The sequence below is a fragment of the Hyperolius riggenbachi genome, chromosome 9, assembly GCF_040937935.1.
Source record: "Hyperolius riggenbachi isolate aHypRig1 chromosome 9, aHypRig1.pri, whole genome shotgun sequence".
NCBI classification, from domain to species: Eukaryota; Metazoa; Chordata; class Amphibia; order Anura; family Hyperoliidae; genus Hyperolius; species Hyperolius riggenbachi.
In genome coordinates, this window is record NC_090654.1 from 17,117,682 (window position 1) to 17,141,492 (window position 23,811).

A 23,811-nucleotide genomic window follows, 5' to 3' on the forward strand; every position below is an offset into this window, starting at 1 on the left:
TATTAGAGGCAGAGGATCAGCAGGGCTGCCAGGCAACTGGTATTGCTTAAAAGGAAATAAACATGGCAGCCTCCCTATACCTCTCTCTTCAGTTCCCCTTTAAGGAGTGTAAATAGACAATTTGCATGATTTCATGCAACAGTATTAAATTAAGTTAAAATGTTTTTGTTTTCATTTATTTTATTTTTATTTTTATTTTTTTAAGTAAGTGAGGCTTGTAAATATCTGGTTGAGGAAATAAATAACTAGCTCTTGAAGACAGTAAAAATGTACTTTTGTTTGTTTTCTTTTTTTTTTGTTCATGAAATAGAGCATATTATTCAATATGTCAAGAGACATTCATTACCCCAGCTACATCATTATTTCTGTGAGTGTAATAGTCTTCTGTGTAAATAGTATTTACTACCTATTTTGTTCTTATGATCTTGTACGGTTTCTTACATTATTCATTGTCCCCAGTGGGAATGGTGCAGATGTTCAAACTTTGAAGATTATCAATGGAAACACGAAATACTATAAATGTAGGAATCTGCCTTAACCACCCCGGCGTTCTATTGAGATCGCCAGGGAGGCTGCGGGTGGGTTTTCTTTTAATTAAAAAAAAACTATTTCATGCAGCCAACTGAAAGTTGGCTGCATGAAAGCCCACTAGAGGGCGCTCCGGAGGCGTTCTTCCGATCGCCTCCGGCGCCCAGAATAAACAAGGAAGGCCGCAATGAGCAGCCTTCCTTGTTTGGCTTTAGTCGTCGCCATGGCGACGAGCGGAGTGACGTCATGGACGTCAGCCGACGTCCTGACGTCAGCCGCCTCCGATCCAGCCCTTAGCGCTGGCCGGAACTGATTGGTCCGGCTGCGCAGGGCTCGGGCGGCTGGGGGGACCCTCTTTCGCCGCTGCTCGCGGCGGATCGCCGCAGAGCGGCGGCGATCAGGCAGCACACGCGGCTGGCAAAGTGCCGGCTGCGTGTGCTGCTTTTTATTTGAGGAAAATCGGCCCAGCAGGGCCTGAGCGGCAGCCTCCGGCGGTGATGGACGAGCTGAGCTCGTCCATACCGCTCAGGAGGTTAAAGAAGTACTGAACTCAGAACTTATTTTCTACTCTAAAAGATACACAACCTTTAAAGAAAAAACATTATTTGTTACAGCTGATACAAATCCTGCAGTAAATCAGCAGTGTGTCTATTTCCTGCTTTTATGGAAGCAGACATGTTTTAACATCCTGTGCTTTTAAATGAGCTAGATGCCTTATCTGCCATGGCATTCAAGTGGCATAAGGGAGAGATCAAATTACAACTTGTGATTAGACTCTCTAAATAAATACAGGGTGCATTTCTCTATATTTTTCTTCTGTCCTGTGCAAAAGTTCAGGTCCACTTTAAAGAGGACCGGAACTGTTGCACAGGACAGAAGGTAAACAGAGAGATATGCACCCTGTATGTATTTGGACAATTTACCCTGTCTAATCCCCCTCACCTGTGACTAAGCTCAAGTTATAATTTGATCTATCAGCTGTATCAGCTGACTGCCAGGGCAGAGAGGTAATTGGTTAACACAGGATGTTAACATTATGTCTGCTTCTATGAAAGCAGGAAGTAGAGACACTGCAGATTTATTGCAGGATTTGTAACAAAGAAATGTTTTTTCTTTGAAGGTTATTATGCTGTTGCTTATCTTGTAGAGCAGAGAGGAAGTTTGGAGTTCAGGTTGCTTTAAGTAACCAACTATTTGTAGAAAATACTTTTTGAAAAGTTAGTTATGCATTACATTGTTATTACAACAACACATTTGAGTTGAGTTGCGTTTGGAATGTTACTGCCTTCTGTAAATTCTATAAACTCTCCTTCCTAGAATCCTAGGCCAGAATAATGCTCTACAGTGCAAGCAGATTTTAATAGAAAACACTATGAGAAACATTCTCATCATTCCCAACATTAATTATCAAGTCAATAGCAACCTACTTAACCGGAGTCACCAAGTCCTAGAATGTCACTGTGCTTCATTTAACCTACAAGGCATCTGCTGCTAGTATTATACCAGTCACTAAATAACATTGACTTGGAATGGACCAGTTTTCAAGGGGAAAAAAAATTCTGTAAATTAAAACTTACTTCACTGTGTTCCCTGGATCAGTTTTATCAGGAACAGAAGCTAAAAATGTATATTTTGGAGACTAACTGTTCAGTGCGGCAGACTTTACGAGGGATAAATGTAATGAATTTCATAAGCAGAGATTGACATCCTAAATGTATAGGCAGACAGGTTTATTTGGATAAGAACCATATACAGACTAATGGATTCCTCTTGAATGAAGGAAAGCAAATGTGAACATGTTTAACTGGAAAGCAAACTTAATCTTCAAGAGCAAATTAAAAAAAGTTGCCCCCTTCTTTTTGACTCTTGCCTTGAACTTTCTTTCTTTATGGAGTGTTAACATCACCTGAAGAAGAAAATTATTTTATACCTTCTCAAAGTTTTACATCGATACATATATTTATTTAGCCTATAAAATGTATCACCATCCTTTTTTTAATTATTCTTTTAGCTAGCACAATACCATATACTACCATTGGAACTTAGTTGAAAACATTTGGACAGGTATTGAGTTTCTCTCCTGAAGTTTTGTTTATCAGTCTTGGCAGCTGGGACATTTAAAGTGAACCTCCGGACTAAAAGATCTACTCAGCAGAACTAAAAAGGCTTGGTGTTTCTTTAACAGTTTCACACCAAAGCATCATTTTTAGCTGCATTTTTAGTTAAGGTCCACCCATCAAAGAAAACTGCCCAGGCTTTTTTTCCCTGATGTTGTGCAAAGCCTGATGGGATTTCCTATGTTGTTATTCACGTTGCGTAGCAACTGGGAGGGATGATCAGCACACAGGACAGTTGGAACTGTGTTTCATGCTTCCTGTCACCTCCTTTCAAACAAAAAGATGGCTACCCTCATGAAATCAAATATTTGCCTGTTCTTTTAAAACAGGGTGGGTAAGAAATTATATTACCTATCTATTTTAAATAACATAACTAATATAACTTAATGACAGTGTGTTTGTTTAGGCTGAAGTTCCTCTTTAAGGCTTTACAGGAGGTGGATGGTGTACTGGTTAAGGGCTCTGCCACTGACAAAGGAGAACAGGGTTCAAATCTTGGCTCTTCCTGTTCTGTAAGCCAGCACCTATTCAGTAAGGAGTTCTATGGGCGAGACTCCCTAACACTGCTACTGCCTACTGAGCATGCCCTAGTGGCTGCAGCTCAAACGCTTTGAGTCTGCCAGGAGAAAATCACAATATAAATGTTCTGTGTCTTGTCTGCAGAAGAGAGCTGCGCTCTCAAAGGAAGTCCATAAGTCATGAAATCATTCATTCAGAATGATAAAACTTGGCTCAGGGGAATTCATTAACCTAATCTTTTCATGGACAAAGACAAATCCTAGCAGACACAGCTCCAGGAGTTGTTTTATTCATACTATCATTGACACATTGGGGAAAATGTACATTTATATTAAGAAGACAATGAAACCACATTAAAATTATTTTTTACGTCTTTACAATATGTTAAGATAAGTGTGACCTTGTAGACAAAAGAACTACTGGAAGACGATCCTGACAAAAAATAGATGCCATCTTTGAAAAGAAGTCCTTAATTACCCATCTCACTATGCATTTTGAAGATGATCCATCCATGGAAATGTATCAACATGGATAATGGACAGGAAATGGCAGGCTTTCTATTTGAAATTAATATTGTAACTTTGCAGAATTCTGGTTAAGATTGGAATATTGACATTCAAAACCCTGCACAATCTGGACCCTGAATGCCTGAAGGATGTGTTGTAACTGGATCACCCCCCCCCCCCACACACACACACACACACACACACAAGCTTAGATAAAAATCATGTAATAACTCGGTCACCCCCACAGGCCACCTCTAAACCTTTGGAGACAGAACCTTCTGTCATGCTGCTCCTACACTTTGGAACTCCCTGCCACACCCAAACAGGACATCCCTGGAAGCATTTAAGTCCAGACTGAAAAGCCACCTGTTTAGTCTGGCATTTATGAACACCTGACTATTTCCTCTGTAACACAGTCCAGCCTGCAACCCTGTATTGATCTGAAACATATCTATGCACTTTGAGTCCTATGGGAGAAAAGCGTTTTACAAATGTTATAGTATTGTATTGTATTAGTCTTGCTCTGAATAAATATGACACAAGTGGCGTGCATAATACTACACCACCAATAAGTGAGTAAGAGATGAATTCTGATGGCCTGCAGAATACATGCTCACCAGCACTCTTGAAGTGAGAGTTCAGTGCAATCCCAAAGAAAGGGTAATACCTTTACAGCTTCATCCTAAAAGGATTACCCTAAATAATGCATGCTGCAGTTCAATGCATTGAAGCTGAGGATAAACATTTTCACCCATGGAGGAATACGAAATAAGCTAAATCTAGATGGAATGGAATAAGAAGAAAGATAAATCTGGGGAAAAAAAACAGGACTCAGTGCATGTGATGGGAATTCAGAAACTGGACAGATTGTAGATTCTGAAGACTCTTACAGTCAATGGCAACCAGAGAATTTGCTCTCCTCTTCAATTAAAGGGACTCCAAGCACCTCTCATGGGTATGCCTTTAAGAGTCCAACCAGTACTGCAAAGTACTTAAAGATGAATACCTTTATGTAGCTCATGCTCTCCTCTTTCATTTGATGCCTGAATCGCCGTTCTACACCAAATAGTTTTCATTTGAATTCAATTTTACAAATCCTGGCTGCCATCTTGGCTATGTTATAACTTCTGGGTCATCGCTGTCTTCTCTGTTAGAGAAGTGCATCACTGAATGAAGCAGGAAGAGGAAGTGACACACATGGCCATTGCAAGAGGCTCCTCCAGAGGGGTCATAGCACGACTTTGTTGGAAGTCGTCTGGCTTAAAGGCATGCCCATGAGAGGTGCTCAGAGTCCCTTTAAGCAACTTTGTTCAACCATGAAAGTAAAAATGTTTAAAAAAATTAAGAACCATATCTGTATTTTCATTTGCTATGAGTATTAGTATAGTGTTGCCCTTACTCCATTACAAAGTCTGTAAATGCAGATGGGCCGTGGTCTGAGAAAGAATCAAATTTCATGGAGATATCATTGCAGACATGACTTTTTGAGAACAAGTTTATGGATTTGAGGATTCCAGAGAAATCTATAAACTTCTAATGCAGGTGATAAAAAAACACAGTGACAGGTTCAAAAGAGAAAGTGATGATAAGAATTGCGGATCCTTTAATTGAAGTCCTAAGGGCCCTTATTAAATTAATTTCTTCTAGGAGATTGTTTTTAATCTTCTGTTTAAAATAACTTTACAGTGTTCTACAATTAAAAAACAAAAAGTAGGTGAAAAGGACCCCAGAAATTATTTTTGCTTGCTGGTGGCTTAAAAAGCATTTTATTAATAAGGTATGAAAGTATCAACTAAGAGTAAACTTAGGAGAAAAAATGCAATTGAATAAGGGCCAAGGAGTGCACAAATAAGTGCAACTAGCAGAGTTCAATATTTTGTAGACCATATCTGACATGATGAAGTTATCAACCTCTTGTCTGCAAATTACATTGCTCTACCAGCATTGACAAGCCAGCTTGTGGCTCAATAGTGTAATGGTTAAGATATCTGTGTCTGACATAGGAGACCTGACTTCAAATCTTTGTTCTTTCTGTTCAGTAAGCCAGCTCCTATTCAGAAAGGAGTCCTTAGGCTAGACTCCATAACACTGCTACTGCCTACTGAGCGTGCCCTTGTGTCCTCAGCTCAAGAACAGCACTGTATCTATATATATAATAGGGTAAGTGCCTCAACCTTCGAGCAAGAAGAAGAAGTACTTTGCATGAGAAAATTTATGCGTGCTCAAACACCAAGTTTAAGGCCTCTTTTCCACGGACTGTTGAGCTGTGTGCTCAGCAAGCAGTTACCAGGCAGCAGTGAGCAGTTATCATGCAGCAACAAGCAGTTACCAGGCAGCAGTGAGCAGATACCAGGCAGCAACAAGCAGTTTCCAGGCAGCAGCAAGCAGTTACCAGGCAGCAGCGAGCAGTTACCAGGCAGCAGCGAGCAGTTACCAGGCAGCAGCGAGCAGTTACCAGGCAGCAGCGAGCAGTTACCAGGCAGCAGCGAGCTGTTACCAGGCAGCAGTAAGCAGTTGTAAGAGTTTGAGAGGCATTTTACTGCCTATCAACTGTCCGTGGAAAAGAGGCTTACCCTAGCAGGTCTGGCTTTGCAAATCTGGCCTAATTGGCTATTCATGAGGCAATGCTCATGCAAATTTGCTTTTGCATGCCAAACTAGGCAGAGTCAAAAAACCAATACTGCAAAGCGGTCGCCCTGCTACATGCCAGTGATGAGCGAAAATGCAAAAGTTTATTTCGACACATTTTTACCGAATTTTCACCTAATTTCGTTTTGACAGGCAAATTTTCCATCTAATTTTTTTGTGTTAATTTTCGCCTAATGCCAGTCATTAAAAACAGGCACTTACCTTAATGTCCATTGCGTTCTGCTACATGCGCATTAATTTGGGGGCACCACATGAGAAAGGAGTGAAGCATGGGTCACCCCGAGCTTTAGAGCTCAGGGCTAGCTCACATACAACACTCCAGGGGGGGTTGAAGGACAAGCGCAGACAACTAACTCCAAGGCTTACACCACCAGAGCAAGCCATCCACCACCTGCCTCCAAAGGATACAAACAGCGGGGGATGCCTGGGTCCCCGTAGTTCCCCCTGGTTGTATAAAAAGGGGGTATTGGGAAGCCTCCCCGTAGCGCTCCTGGATAGTGCTAATGTAGCATGTAGCAGTGTTGCTTGCGAATTTTCGCCTAAGTCATTTTCGCATCGAAAATCCCGTTTTCGTTTTTGGCGAATTTTCATGAAAATCTTCAGAAATATTTGCATTTTCGACCAGCATCGAAAATTCATTGTATGTGGATGCTTATGCCCGTATGCGGAAAAATGTCCACAATAATCTGCATGGAAATTCAGTTTATGCGGACGTTTATACGGAAAAATGTCCACAGTAATGCGCAAGAAACTTCTCTGAATGCGGACGCTAATGCCCTTATGCGGAAAATATTTGCATTTTCGACCAGCATCGAAAATTCATTGTATAGTTTTTTGACCCTGCATAGTTTGGCATGCGAAAGCAAATGCATATTTGCATGAGCATTGCCTCATGAATAGCCAATTAGGCCAGATTTGGAAAGCCAGACTTGCTAGGGTTAAACTTGGTGTTTGAGCACGCATACATTTTCTAATGGAAAGCCTAAAGGTGGGTACACACATCAGATAAATGTCTTTGGAAAATGAAAGATCACAGACCAATTTTACCCCCTTCCATGTAGTATGAGAACCATACGTACACAGTCTATTCTATTGAGCTGAACTCCCCATCAGATAAAATTTTTTGCATTTTTTGCAAGATGCTGCACACAAAGATGCTGTACACATGCAACAGATCAGTATCTGCAAAAGATCAGTTCCTGCAAAATGCATTCATAGTCTATGATATATGCAGATCTCATGCTGGGCATACACGGTATGCGATAAAGTTTGAGCACAAACGCTAAGTTTTGTGTGAAATCGATATCGTTTTTGCACAAAAATTCGCGTTTGCACGCTAAAACGTTATCGTTTCACGCAAAAATTCGCGATCGCGCACAATGCGAAAATTCGCGCGAAAACGGCCGTGCTAACAGTATTTGTGAATTCTTTTGTGAATCAAGTCCTATGAATGCATTTTGCAGGAACTGATCTTTTGCAGATACTGATCTGTTGCATGTGTACAGCATCTTTGTGTGCAGCATCTTGCAAAAATTTTTATCTGATGGGGAGTTCAGCTCCATAGAATAGACTGAGTAGGTATGGCTCTCATACTACATGGAAGGGGGTAAGATTTCTGTCTGATGGGGAGTGCAGCTCCATAGAATAGACTGTAGGTATGGCTCTCATACTACATGGAAGGGGGTAAGATTTCTGTCTGATGGGGAGTGCAGCTCCATAGAATAGACTGTGTAGGTATGGCTCTCATACTACATGGAAGGGGGTAAGATTTATGTCTGATGGGGAGTGCAGCTCCATAGAATAGACTGTGTAGGTGTGGCTCTCATACTACATGGAAGGGGGTAAGATCTCTGTCTGATGTGGAGTGCAGCTCCATAGAATAGACTGTGTAGGTGTGGCTCTCATACTACATGGAAGGGGGTAAGATTCCTGTCTGATAAGGAGTGCAGCTCCATAGAATAGACTGTGTAGGTGTGGCTCTCATACTACATGGAAGGGGGTAAGATTTCTGTCTGATGGGGAGTGCAGCTCCATAGAATAGACTGTGTAGGTGTGGCTCTCATACTACATGGAAGGGGGTAAGATTTCTGTCTGATGGGGAGATCAGCTCCATAGAATATACTGTGTAGGTATGGCTCTCATACTACATGGAAGGGGGTAACATTGGCCTGTGATCTTTCATTTTCCAAAGACTTTTATCTGATGTGTGTACCTACCTTTAATCTTCTTGCTTCAAGGTTGAGGCACGTACTCTATTAGATAGATAGAAGATGCGGCGTATGCTACGATGCGGGTCGGCTAGTTTATGTTATTTGTCTTATTTTTAATGCATATAGTAGCAAAAAAGTTTCTGTACCGTGTTAGCCAAACAAATTATATAGGTAGAAAAAAAAACAACGTTTTGTAAGAAATAATAATGTTCAAGACATTAACAGAAGGTTTAAATTGTGGAACAGGATTCATGACACCTTATGTAACATGATTGATTTGGCTTCATGATCTTCAGAAACCTGCTGGATTTCATGTATGGTTGCACTAACTCACTGGCTCCAGCCTGCTGATCACCTGACACCTAACGGATAAACAGTAACCAACACAACTGTCATCTTCGTGTTTACCATTTATCTGCATCAGTGTTTTACTTCAGCTTACATCTGGAAATATGCCTGAAGAAGGGGACTAGATCCCAGAAAGCTTGCATCATTTAACTCTATTAGTTAGCCATTAAAAGGTATTATTTCTTACAAAACGTTGTTTTTTTTTTACCTTTTTAATGCATATGAAATATACAACCTCTTAATATGCAGCCAAAATTGCAGGAAACCTGTAAAGAATGTAGCATGTTTTAGCTGCGCATAAAGATAATTGGCACCTGACTGGAAACACCTATACATTTAGTTATTTATGCAGTAATCTAATCAGGCAATTATGTGGCAACAGTACTAAACCTAAAATGATGCAGATGCAGGTTAGGAACTTAGTTAATGTTCAGAAGGAGGGAGTGGGGAGAGGTGTTTAAAAGATGCAAAGCCCCATGGGCTCCGCATACTGGCCATCCAGGCCTGCATGGGGAAAGAAGATAAAGAGGCTCGGGGGGGGGGGGGGGGGGACCCCCACATCATTTTTTTTATTTCCCACACTCTGAACATTATATATATATATATATATATATATATATATAAATACATATATAAATACACATTTATATACATGTTACTACGTTGTCTGTCATTTTACCGCATTTAAATATAGACTTTTCTCCTCTAAATTTAACATCGATTTTCTCAAAAACCTACAAGGTCTTTTTTATTTAAAAAAAAATCTTCTTGTTCCCATTGTCCTTCTTAACCTACCCTGTAAATTTGGTGTTTCTAGCACAACGACTTTCACGCCACAGTTATTAGCAGCACAAATGATGCATGGTGAGGAATGGTAAATGAATTGCTTGGCTTACCGGGCACAATCAAGTGTAGATCTTCAATAATAACTCAGTTTCACAATTTATGATTTTTCTTAACTCAGTTCCTTAGTATTTCCATTGTAATTGTCTTCTGTTTCTGTCTGCTAGTATATTGCTTTGATTTAGAAAGAAACAAAATATTGAAACCCAATGATTCATGGAGCTAGAAAAATTACTGAAATCATCCTGACTCCGTAGACATATTAAATAACAAATGAAAAAAGTATAATTTCTCCAAAATGAAAGCTTAAAGTACTCATTGTACATCGAGGCAATAAGCCAAAAATATCAGTTGTTCCAGAAATAGTGGTTGCTGAATTCATATTAAAAGGTCAACTTTTCTTCTGAACGCCATCCTTGGGCCCAACCCTTTAAACTCTCAAGCCTTGTGTTTCTTGTGTGATGGCTGGATTCACTGACCATTACAGGACCTCTGGAGTAGTGATCCTCCAACATGGCTGTATTTGATGTACTAGGAGTTCAGACTCAAAAACACCACTGAAATGAATGAAAAAAATTGATGGAATGTTGACAACTATAGCAGCCAGTTGCATAAAAATACTATGATAAGCGAACTAAACATCTTTAAGAAACACAAAAACATGCATAGCAGTGGGAAAAAGCCCTTTTATGCTGCTTAAAATACAACACAAGAAATCTGGAGATCCTATATAGTTTTTGACAGCTACAGAATCACTAAGGAACATCTCTGATGCAACCAATAACAAAACTATACATTTGCAGCTCATAATTTTTCCTGTATGTTTTGTTTTAAACACAGCATCAGAACACCAAAGACATTTTTTTTAAAAAAATTCAAATTAAACGGCCTGCTTTGTACTAGGAGCTGGTGTCATTTTATCAAACTGTATAAGGTGTGTACAATTTGTACAATTATATCCAATATGGAGAGTCCATGACATCTCCTTAAAAACTAAACACTAAATATTCCAGAGCAGCATAAAGGCGGTCCTCCTGCACGGCTGTAAGACATGAAAGGTGACAATAGAGATTACAAGAAGTCTCCAAACCATTGTAAGTCACCATCTTAGAAGCATTCTTGATATCTGATGGCCAAATATAATTTCAAACAAAAGAGTTGTAGGAGAGAAACAAAGAAGAACCAGTGCATTTACAGATCAAATGAAGAAAGTGGTGGTTGTACTCTTTGCAACGTCACGCCATTTAAAAAATGTCCTAAGGTGGAATCCACAAAGTAGAAGAAAAAGAGACCAAAAGCAACCTGAAGAGTGGAGGAGAAAATAAAGAATGCAAGGACATCATGGACTGAGAAGTATAGATGCTGATTTGGATTTTGTGGAGTTGAAATTTCCACATTTCTGAATGGAAATTACCATTTCCAATTGGAACTCAGAAATCAGATGTTCATGGAAATACTACTTACTGCAACGGTCATTTTAGTCCAATCACAGAACTAGAAAGCATTGGGCCAGTCAGAGAATGCAGATTCAATTCGAAAGTATTTTGCCAATCAGAGAATGCAAAAAATGAGCAAAAAAACCCCAGACTCATTGAAAATTGGAACTGAGAAATCGGGAAAAAGAAATCAGAAATCCAAGAAATCGGTAATCGCCATTGGGGAAATCGGAATTTCTGAAGAACTAAAAACTGGCCTTTCCAACCATCCCTACCAAGAAGATTGCTCCGGACAAGAAATGGTGGAAAGCATTTATTGAGATCCTTTGCTCCAATGGGGAAGATAAGAATTAAGTCAAGTAAGTCATAAGGGGTGTAGTCGTCCCCAAACATCCATTATATCAATCTTGTCAGTCAACAAAAAGGTGGTTTTCTTATCAGGGGTAACCAGAATAACAAGCTAAACATGGACATGGATTTCATGGTAGGCATCTGTTACTTTAACCAAATCTTAAGTGTCAACCCCCTGGCTTTACATATCAAAAAGTATCATGTGCTCCCTCTTTTCAAAGCACAAAAAGCAGTCTCTGTAAGAAATATTGGATTGTAAATGAATATATTTTCCAATCAGTCTTTGGTCAACCAACTTAAGGTTATCGCAAGCACAGAGATGTAGTGAACATAGAATTTTCCATTCGAGAGCGGCGAGCGAGAACTTCCACAAATGTTTGTGAACAAGCGAACTGCCATAGAATTCAATAGGCAGGCAAATTTTAAATTTTACAAAGACTGTTTCTGGCCAAAAAAGTGATAGAAAAGTTGTTTCAAGTGGTCTAACACCTGGACTGTAGCATGCCAGAGGGGGTCCAGGAGGGGTTGCTAGCTGATTGGCTGCCATGTGTCTGCTGACTGTTAGGTAAGGGGTCAAACTTTGACCATGATGATGTATGGGGGTGGGTCAAATACGGCATATGTTCACGGAGAACACAGATAGCGGAAATTCACCGGCGAACCATTCTGGACATATCTACCGAAGGATCTTTTTTTGAATACACATTAGCTGGCCCCAGGAGCAAGGGCATGTGAATCTTGAAGGTGTTGAAGGTAGCCCAATCTTAGACCAGAGTCTAAAGGCCAGTAGAAGTATCTTTCCTAAAAATAAACATTCCAAAATGGCTCATAGCAAAATTTTAGACAAATTTGTGAAAATTAACCACAATTTTTGTCTGCCTGTTCTAGTTAGGCACAAATAGTGTAGAATAAGGTCAGAACACACAGCCATAAAGAGTATCATTGGTGTAAATGTAGTTTTACACAGCATTACTTATTACTTATTTCCTCCAAGCATCCTATCTCTTTTGAACAGTACTGCTCTAATTAGCTAGAGCACTAGTCAGTTAAATCTATCGGCTGAGAAATAGCCGAAATTTCATGGCCCACGGTGGGCCTGTGACCTATGTGGTCGCAGGGGCTCGTTACTACAATGTCTATCTGCCACCACAAACATGGGGGCTGGAGTTGGGAGATGTTGGGAGATGTTATGCCCTACCCAGAATTCTATGGGCCTGTTCAGCACTGCCTGCTGATTGGCTGGTGTGAAATGAATGAAACTCCAATGCAACACTTTTCGAGGGAAAACCTGCTTCCCCTGGCAAATTTCTTCGAGTGTCAGCTCTTACACTTAAAAATGAATAGTTCGCTCAGTTGGTTTTCCCTCTAAAATAGTTATTTTCTTCCTTCAGTCACTGTTTATTTTATCTGTACAAAAGGTGACTGACCATACAGAATAGACTATTATTTGTTGTGTAAGCTTGTCGTTTGCAAGCTGAACAGGTCTGGCTTATTCAGCAAAGGGCATCTGTATTAATTCCAGTGATGTCCTAAGGCAAAGCACAGACAACAAACTTGAATGTCTGTTACAAAAAAACCCTCTGACTATAAGTTCGGAGTTCTGTTATATTCAAAAGTAACAAGTAAAATAGTGAGTTGCTAAATTCTTCATTAACCTTACAGTGCAAATGACTTTGAATTTCAGTGACCCATGTCAACCAATAACATTCAGGTCACTAAATTTTTAATAACTGTCCTAGTGAGCTTGAGACCTGAAGCAATCCCAAGTGTCACTCTGTTTCCATAATAGCATGTAGATAAAAATCAAACTTTACAAATAGCTATTTCAAAACTGATTATTTTCTAATTAGAGTCAATTTTTGATTGACTACAAATAGTTGCTGGGTGACTGGATAGAGTACTGGATAAAGACATTGCCATTAACACAGGGAACCTGGGCTGCAGCCAGCTAATTATTCAGCAAGGAGTCCTTGGGCAAGATTCACCAACGCTTCAGGGTGGCCTGTTGGGTGTGCCCTTAGCGGCTGCAACTCTCAATTGCTTTGAGTCCAACAAGAGAAAATAAGCATTGTGTTTATCCAGAGCATTCTGAGAAACCGTATTCTGAGTGGACTGGATAAAAAATAAATCTTAAAAGCAGTGGCATGCTGAAAGCCAATATAGTATAGTAGATAAAAGTGAACTACGGGATAATAATAATAATACTCAGAATATTGGATTACCTCTAAAGGTGGCCATACACTTATAGATTTGCAGCAGATTCGACTATCAGATAGATTTCTATCAGATGCCTGTCAGGTCTAATCTGACAGGAATCTATCTGATGTGTGCCACACACTAGGAACAGATCTAAATGCATTATTGGACCATTAGATCTAATGCAACTCTATGGGCTATGGATCTGTTGCCAGCAGTAGATAGACCTCGATCTTCCATCCTGTCAGATAGATCAAATTCATCGAAATTGATCGAAATCGGCCACAAATCGATTGATAGATTGGAAAGAATTGATTTCTGATCGATTGATTCTATAGAATCGATGGATGGCTGAAATTGACCCGTGTATGGGCCCCTTAGGGCTGTGAAGGCAGGTGGGGAGATTTGGTTTGATCCAGTGTTGCTTGCAAATTTTCGCCGATGTAATTTTTGCATCAATAAATACAACGTATTTTTACAATCTGGTAACATTTTAAAAAATTGCAAAAAAGCATTATATTTATTGCGAAAATGTAAAAAAAAATTGATTTTTAGCACGAAAAAACGGGAAAAAAGGAAAAATCACAAACTCAATACAAAATGATTTTCGATGGCATTTTTGCTTGAAAGTTGAATTTAACATTATTTTTGCGGAAGTGAATGCAAAAAGAATATCGTCATTTTTGCTCATCACTGGCTCAACCCCTCACAGCTAGTGAATAGGATCCAATTGTTGGTCCTCTCAAAAAAGTATGGTTCTGAAGGGAAAGCACAAAGGAACAATGGCCCCCTAGGGGGAGAACTGAATGTGGTAACTATTGTCTATTGCTAGACGTCCGTATGCATTTTTTTGCAAGAATATTTACAGAGTAGCAAATGAAAGTCGATGAGAATGTATTTGTATGTCATGTGTGAATGTATGCTGCAAGATGTATGCGTTTTTTTATGCATGTGGAAATAGAAACTAAATTTTGTAACTTTAAAACAGAAGTGCGACTCTCCATTGACTTCTGTTGTATGTGCGGCAAACATGTTGTTTGACATTCACAAATTGCTCCCTATTTTTAATAACCGGGAACACTTACTAAGGTTATAAAAGTGGAGCCCATGGGGAGGAGTAGAATAAGGTCATTTTTGCAAGACTATAATATGGTAGGAGGTATCTAAATAGTACAAAATATTTAAAAGGCTGAAATCAGTAATAGGGAGTGTAAGGGCCTGTTTCCACTACACGCAGATTCTGCATGCAGAAAACTGACTCCAATGAATGTCTATGGGCCTGTTTCCACTGAACGCGATTTTTCTGATGCAGATTTCCCATAGGCATTCATTGGAGTCAGTTTTCTGCATGCAGAATCTGCGTGTAGTGGAAACAGGCCCTGAGTCAGTTATTACACAACCCACGCATGGCACTGACCTGATGAAGTGGCTTTAATACCACCAAACATGTTGTCAGATGTCGCTTATCAATTTGGTGGTTGCTTTTTTTTGCCTGACTCTCCTTTGGATATAAGTCCCTTAATTATATTCTCTACCACTGATTTTAACATTTAGATAATAATAATAATAATAATAACAATTATTATTATTGTTGTTGTTGTTATTATTTTCTACTGTTTGGGCACTTCCTAAAAAAGAAAATGCTCAGAATAAATTTGATAGTACGTTTTCACCAACTTTTTGGTACTTTTTCAAACACAAAGTGCTGAATAAAGAGATGTAGATGAAAAACAATGTAGACGAAAAACGATCAGGAGAAAAAGTAAATTTTTACGATTTCCATCTCTCCGATTTCTGATTTTCCATTTTTTCAATTTCCAATTTTCCAGTTTCCAAGGAGTATTTTATTTGTCATTTTTTGCATCAGAGAATGTAAAAAAAAGACAAAAAAAAAAAGGTCTAAAATTACCGCAGTTTTTACAGAAAAATTCAGCATTCTCTGTGACTTTCCCAAACATGTTGGATTTGTTTTACACAATACTGAGTCAGAATTAATTATTACAGGTAGTCCCCGGGTTATGAACGTCTGACTTACGAACGACCCGCCGATACGAACACTCGCCGACCCGCCGCGATGACGTTACACAGCCCGGGGACTACTTCTTGTGCCCCCTTTCCTAATGCAGAGTATGCGCAGCAGAAGCGAATGCAAGTCTTACCTCTTATATGGCGGCTCCGGGCCAATCAGCGGTGTCCTCTTTCCCCTCAATGTTCCTCCCGGCGGCTTCCATAGCGTCGCATAATGATGCAATCAAAAGGAGACCCCGTGATTCCCATTGGTCCTTCACATGAGTGGACCAATTGGAAGCCTTTGCAGGAAAATCAAAAATGTTGTGGATGGGGGTCCTGATTAGTTTGGCAGTAGAAGGCATGATGGAACTGCAAGAAAATTTAAGGAAGGAAAGGAAGAACAGAGATTAGCACTGATGATTAAAAGAAGAAAGAAGAATGCAGCAGTACGTACAGAGGAAGACAGACGTATACAGATGAAGAATAAAGTATTAAGAATAATGATAAAAATAAAAAAAGAATGCAGGATACATATACATACAGGATATCATTTTAATAAATAGTTGACAAGTCTCTGTTTTATTGCCATTATAACCTTCTGCACAATATGAAATTCTCTGTGGCATTATGGGATTCATTTATGACATTTTCCCCAAAAAGTATCTTGGCCTATTTGTTTTCACCTTTTCTATATAAATCTTTTTAACCACCCAGCAGCCTTAGGCCTTGTTCATATTGCTTTCTGCTTGCGTGTCCATCCACGTTGTTTTTTTTTTTTTTTGTTTGTTTTTTTGAGGCGTCTTTTTTTCTGATTCCCGGTGCTTGGTTGGGCGATTCGTTTTTGTTCTTAGCGGTTTTCTAAAGCGTTTTTCTTTTCGAGCGCTTTTGTAATTCATTCCCAAACACAAATCAGGAAGTGAACTCTATGACACGGAGAAGAATAAATATAATTATTTATTCTTAAAAACGCGAGCGCAATCGCCTTGTTCCGCGTTTTTGTACGTGTTTGCCAATTTTCCTATACCTTCCATTGATGCGGAATCGCCCCAAAAATGGAACAAGCACCACTTTCCTAGCTACAGCGCGAACGACCCGCGCTGATATAAACCTTCTCATAGACATTCATTGTCCACGTGGTCGGGGGGCCTTTTTGAATAGACGCAGGCGGCCGAAAAAGCCCCAAAAACGCCTGCAGTGTGAACAAGCCCTAAAAGAGCACCAAAAAAATAAGTGAAAATAAATACCACAGTCAGGTTAATCAGGCTTAACTTTCTATGAGTGATTTTATTTATCTTGGAAAGTGATAACATTTTTTGGGTTTCTTCTTTTTTTTTTTTTTTTTACTACCATAATTACAGTGAAAAATAAGTAAAAATAGATAATTCAGAAGATATGTTTTCTGAATTAGCCCTGAATAATCTTAGCATGTGTTTTAAATAAATTGAAGTATTTTTTCAGGCTAGATACCTGTCCATTTTACAGTTGTTTATGTAATCAGTGAACCAACCTTTTATATTGTTGTTTCCTGTAAATCTTATCTCTGTTGGAACCGTCTTTTTCAAGCAGAACTTGAGACAGAAAATAAGAAATTAATTGTTTAGGATTCGATGTAGAAACTAATATACTTAAATAAATACTTAAATAAATAAATATCCACCCTTAATATATATATATATATATATATATATATATAGATAGATAGATAGATAGATAGATAGATAGATAGATAGATAGATAGATAGATAGATAGATAGATACTATATTCATACATATATCTATATATATATCTATATATATCTATATATATATATATATATATATATATATATGTATAATAACCTAATATATGGTTATATAAACACCCAAAAAGTTGCTCTGTGTAAATTTTATATCAAATTTACAGTTCAGTTGGGCCCTGTTAACCAGGCATTAACATCTGTTTACTTAATTGGCAGCTTTGGCCCACTACAACGGCTGTTTCAAGCTGCTGTTCAAATTCTAATTAGCCAAATTTAGCCTTGTCGTCTTGTAATATAATACTCCCCGTTTGATGAATGATGTCCATTGGAAAAACACAACAGGAACGTGCAATGTGTTGGTGTAATTGTCAGTTAGCGTAGCTGCAGTATGTATTGATTGGCTGCACTTTTAGTTGCTATCCATTTTAAGTCAGTGAAGTCTTTAAGCGATGAGTACCAGGATAGGGTTATCTTCAAACAACGCTGCTGGGTTCTTTGCATTGCTTATGAGTTGTGCTCTATCTGTGTACAGCAGGATTAGCATGTTGGATCATCATAAAATACCTGCTCTCCCCATAGACGTAATAAATGTGGTTTAGCTTCCAGCAGCTTAAACCTTTAATCAGAGATTGTATGCTAAGCGGACACAACAAGTACAATGTTTGAACGGGTTAACCCACAAATCTTTCTCACTAATAATGGTTTTGCTTAGGTGCAGCTGGCAGAAATGGAGGCCTTTTCTTTAACTTCTGACAAGTCCTCTTCAGTTTTGACTGATGAACTCAGTTCAGAAGATCAAGGTGTTACAACTCATTTAAAGGAAACAAAGGTAAACTGTGTATTCTGTGTGTGAATGACATTCAAAGCAGTGAACGTTTTCATTACTGGCCTTGTCCCCACTGATTTGTCTCTGTTGACTTACTGGAAACCATAGCTCCCAACTGTCCCTCTTTTGGAGGGACAGTCCCTCTTTGGGACCCTGTCCCTCTGTCCCTCTTTCCTTCTCATTTGTTCCTCTTTCAGGACTTTGTCCCTCTTTCTATGTAAATATATATATTTCTCTACTAAAAAAATGTTTGACTCTAAACTTTATTCCCATCCTTTAACTTGATATATTACTAATTTCAAAAAGTTAATATGAAGGAAAATGAACCAGGATAGAAAGGACCAGTGTGGTTTGAATTATAAAACAACATATTTTTCTTATGAAATCGTTATGGTATGAGTAGCTAGGGGTGTGTCAGGGGCAGGGCATGATCAGGGGTGTGGCAGGGGCATGGCTTAAGTATCCCTCTTTCTCATTTCAAAAAGTTGGGAGGTGTAGAAACCATACAGATAGAAAGAAAATCTGTATATCGTTTCATCTTATCGTTGTAAGGAAATACCAGATTGGATGTTCTCAGATAGGTCCTTCACAGAAAATTACCAATACGTTTTGTAACAACACTGTGTAAAGGTGGCCATACATGTAGCGATGATGGGCAGAGTGTAACCAAAAGACAAATCTCTCTCTAAGATAATCTGATTAGAGAAGAGATCTGTCAGATGGACATACACCGCAGGCCAATTTCCGGATCAATTTCATGCTGAAATTGATCCGGAATCGGCCTTGTGACACAACATCCGGCCACCTTGCCGGCCCGAAGATGTCCCTAATATCCAATTTACCCCCCTTCCCCCAGTGCACTATATTTTGCCTGTCCACATCCGCTGCTTTCCCGCCGCTGACTCTGAGCGCACCCTTTGCTCCATACACATGTCCTGCGTGGTTGCTGATGTACACGCGCATGTGTGACATCACGTTACCTCGGCAACCATGTGGGGGCACGTGTATGGAGCTAGGAGTGCACCTAGAGCCATCAGTGGAGAAACAGGGGCAATGGACAGGTAATGTATAGTTCACTAGGCACCGGGGGGCTCATTACACTTTGGGGACAGCAGCAGAGATTTCATCATGTTCGTTGCTCGTCCCAATATTGCTCGCCATTACCACCATGCACCTGATCGAGCAAGCCGGCCCTACATCTTGCAGCATGTCCAACCGATTAATGGAACCAATTTCGGCCCAAAATGGGCCGTATTGTTGATTGGGAATGCAATTGGAGGCACTGATTTTCATACGATTTCGATTATAGTAATCAAATCGGATGGTCGATCAACCGGCAAGTCACCTGATGTATGGCCACCTTACAGTGCATTTATTCCAACTGTGAGACATTCATTTTTATAGTTTTGAATAGATAGGGCATTAATCTGTATTTCATTGGGCCTTTAAAGAGAGTCTGAAGCGAGAATAAATCTCGCTTCAGACCTCATAGTTAGCAGGGGCACGTGTGCCCCTGCTAAAACGCCGCTATCCCGCGGCTAAACGGGGGTCCCTTCACCCCCAAATCCCCTCCGTACAGCGGGGGAGCGCTTCCTGGTTGGGGCAGGGCTAACCGCCGCAGCCCTGCCCCATGCACGTCTGTCAGACACGTATCTCCGCCTCTCCCCCACCCCTCTCAGTCTTCCTTCACTGAGAGGGGCGGGGGAGAGGCAGCGATGCGCGTTTGATAGACGCGGCTGGAGGCAGGGCTGCAGCCATTAGCCCTGCCTCCAGGAAGAGAAAATTTTACGACCAACCTGCGACCAAGTCTTGCGGGGGTGGGTTTGGGGGTGAAGGAACCCCCGTTTAGCTGCACGATAGCGTCGGTTTAGCAGGGGCACACATGCCCCTGCTAACTATGAGCTCTGAAGCGAGATTTATTCTCGCTTCAGAGTCTCTTTAAAGAGAACCCGAGGTGGGCTTGAAGAATATTATCTGCATACAGAGGCTGGATCTGCCTATACAGCCCAGTCTCTGTTGCTATCCCAAACCCCCCTAAGGTCCCCCTGCACTGTGCAATCCCTCATAAATCACAGCCACGCTGCTGACAAACAGCTTGTCAGAGCTGGCTGTGTTTATCTCTATAGTGTCAGTCTGCTGCTCTCCCCGCCTCCTGCAAAACTCCAGTCCCCGCCTGCATCCCTTCCCTCCCTGCTGATTGGAGGGAAGGGACGGGGGCAGGGACCGGAGCTATGCAGGAGGCGGGGGAGCAGCTGAGACTGACACTACAGATGTAAACACAGCCTCACAGCACGGCTGTGATTTATGAGGGATTGCAGAGTGCAGGGGGACCTTAGTGGGGTTTGGGATAGCAACAGAGGCGTGGCTGTTTAGGCAGATCCAGCCTCTGTATGCAGATAACATTCTTTAAACACACCTCGGGTTCTCTTTAAGGCTCTAGTTTGACCTCCAGTATTTTTTGTGTATATAATAGTAATTAGTAACTTTCTGTTGTCAGTGCACTTTTTTCAGGCAGACTGCTGTCTAAACTCCTCCCCATCTCATCATCACACATGTAAAGGAGTAAGGGCGGAGCTTGGAGAGCTTAGCAGCCATTGTTTGCTTGTGTGCTGACCTTTCTAACTTCCGTGTGCAAAAGTCTCCTAAAAGGGGATTGGAACCTATGGACACAATTCTAAATATATCCCTTATTGATAATCAGCATTTAAAAGAAGTGCATACTTTTTTCATTTGTATACACACATAAATAAAAGTTGTTTTTGCCCCGTTAAAGAGCTATACCCCACTTTCTGTCTGGAAAGTAAATGATAAAAGTTCTACTAACTGGAGACACAGCAAAAAAAACATGGTTCCTAAAAATGCTTAAAGCGGATCCGAGATGAAAAACGAACTATAACAAGTAACTTGTCTATATACCTTTTCTAAAGTTTAGATAGTTTACACAGCAAATCTAGCTGCATATTTTAAGGAGAATAGTAGGTACAAAAGGATTTTTTTGAAAACACTTTGTACTTTTTAAAAAAATCTATTTTAAAAATGCAAAGGAAAAATGATTATTTTAAACTCAGAAAAAGCTCAATTTAAAAAACATTTTTCTTTTACATTTTAAACCTCTTGCCGACCGCGTCATGCCGATGGCCGTGGCCGCGGCGAAACTCAAGGACCGCCTAACGCCGATTGGCGTAAAGTCCTGGGGCCAGCTAAAACAGGAGATTGCGCGCAGGATGCGCGCACATCTCCTGCTTGGGGGCGGAGTTCCGCCCCGCCTTCAGCCTCCGAGCGGCTGTTGCCGCTCGAGAGACTGTTAGACGGCGTGATTGCCGTCTATTTAGGTGTACAGCGCTGCGATCGGCAGCAACGCTGTACTGGGGACAGCCGTGCGACACGACTGTCCCCCTGGGACACTGTAGAGCGATCGGCTCTCATAGGCAGAAGCCTATGACAGCCGATCGCCACAATTGGATGGCTGTGGGGAAGGAGGGAGGGAATCTGTTAAAGGAACATACTTTTTTATTTTATAAAATCAGGAACAAAAATATTTGTAAAAAAAAAAAAAAATAAACAATCTGGGGGCGATTAGACCCCACCAACAGAGAGCTCTGTTGTTGGGGGGAAATCACTTGTGTGCAGAGTTGTACGGCCCTGCAGCTTAGCCTTAAAGCTGCAGTGGCACATTTTACTTAAAATTGCCTGGTCACTAGGGGGGTTTAGCACTGCAGTCCTCAAGAGGTTAAAACCGATTTTTTTTAAAAAACTACAATGTCTTTTTTTTTACTTGTACCCAATATTCCGCTTAACATATGTATCAATTTTGGTGACATTAGCATGTATGGGAGCTTTGCTATAAGCTACTAAAATCTGCATGAAATCGACACAAGAATTATGTGAAAATTTTGAGAAATTGCAAATGGATTACACAAAATGTGCACAGAAAAATGTGCAGCCTAACCTGACTCAATTGTCACTTGAACTCTCCCTCTATCAATGCCTAACCCTAGCAGACCTCCCAATCTATGCCTAACCCTAACCAACCCCCTCCCAACCTTTGCCTTACCCTAACTAAAGTATTGCCAGAAATAACTCCCTATGGTGCCAAAATTTACGTTAACATGGGTGCCTATGGCAGTGCCCAAACTTTCCCAGCACCATCCGTGCTCAAATTACCTACTTCTCTGTCAGCTACCCGTATAAAGTAGTGTGATCTAGCCCTTGACGCTAGTCCATATACAAGCTATCTGCTTGCTCTGTTATCAACAGGAGGGGTTTACTTCACAATACATGTAGACGAAGACGAATGCAACAGTCATTTGGTTCGCATAAATATGCAGCACAATGTTCCATCAATTATCTGCAACACTATAGCGAGGGTCTTTGCTGATCCCCCCCAACAATTTGTATGGGGTGTAGCTATCTCGCATATGTTTGCATCAGAAATGTCCTGATGGGCAGTGTGCTTGACCAAAAGAAGCCGACTAGGGGAGGTATACCATGTGGGTACAGTCTGCCACTGATACTATTAGACCAGTTATAAACCCCATAGGGTTCAGGTATTAATACATCTTCATAGAAGGTAGCTGGATATTAACATGAACCGAGAGTAACATAAATTCTGCGGATCAGTGAATAATGGCGCACAGCGCCTATGCATAAAAATGGCGCCGCATTAAAAAGATACGCTTATCGCTATTTATCGTTAGTACTGCATAATAATGGCGCACAGGGAAAAAAGAAGAAAAACGGCACACACTAAAGTTATTTATCAATAGTGGCACACACTAACGTTATTTATCAATAGTGCCATTCATTTGCCAAACAGCAGACGTTTTTGCCCACAGTAACGTTATTTATCAATAGGGCCCTACATAAGCCAAACTGCAGACGTTATTTAACTGCAAAACGGTGAATGGATTAAATGTAACACTGTCAAGGTTAGGGTTAGGCACCACTGGGGGGGTCTTAGGGTTAGGCACCACCAGGGGGTCTTAGGGTTAGGCACCACCAGGGGGGTCTTAGGGTTAGGCACCACCAAAGGGTGGTTAGGGTTAGGCACCACCAGGGGGGTCTTAGGGTTAGGCACCACTGGGGGGGGGTCTTAGAGTTAGGCACCACCAGGGGGGTCTTAGGTTTAGGCACCACCAGGGGGGTCTTAGGGTTAGGCACCACCAGGGGGGGTTTAGGGGTTAGGGATAGGTACAGAGAGGGTTCTGTGTGTTAACGCTAAACAACAATAAGGCTTTAACGTTAAATAACAATAAGGCTTTAACGTTAAATAGCGATAAGCGGCAAACTAATTAGCGGCAACACCGTGCACCATTATTCTCAGGCGCCATTTTCAGATGGATCCTAAATTCTGCTCTGACTTGGGCTGTATGCTGGGGGAATTTATGTTGGATGGTGGGGGGATGACTATTGTAAATATATTGTAAATAAGTTATGCATTATATGTACTCCTGACGACGCTCCGCTTCAGGACCGAAACGATCGTTGAGTGGCACCCTATTTGTACTCCTATGTCTCACCTACACACTCTCCA

The 23,811-nt window shown here is 40.6% G+C and overlaps 1 protein-coding gene across 2 annotated transcripts in view; it reads left to right on the top strand.

Annotated features, from left to right (window-relative positions):
• Window positions 1-23,811, top strand: part of CACNA1I (calcium voltage-gated channel subunit alpha1 I) — a 614,989-nt gene that overhangs the window by 535,657 nt on the left and 55,521 nt on the right. For both annotated transcript variants that reach the window (XM_068252020.1, XM_068252021.1), the window contains one exon: window positions 18,165-18,281. In XM_068252020.1, coding sequence (XP_068108121.1) covers window positions 18,165-18,281 — 117 coding nt within the window. The remainder of the gene's footprint in view (window positions 1-18,164; window positions 18,282-23,811) is intronic.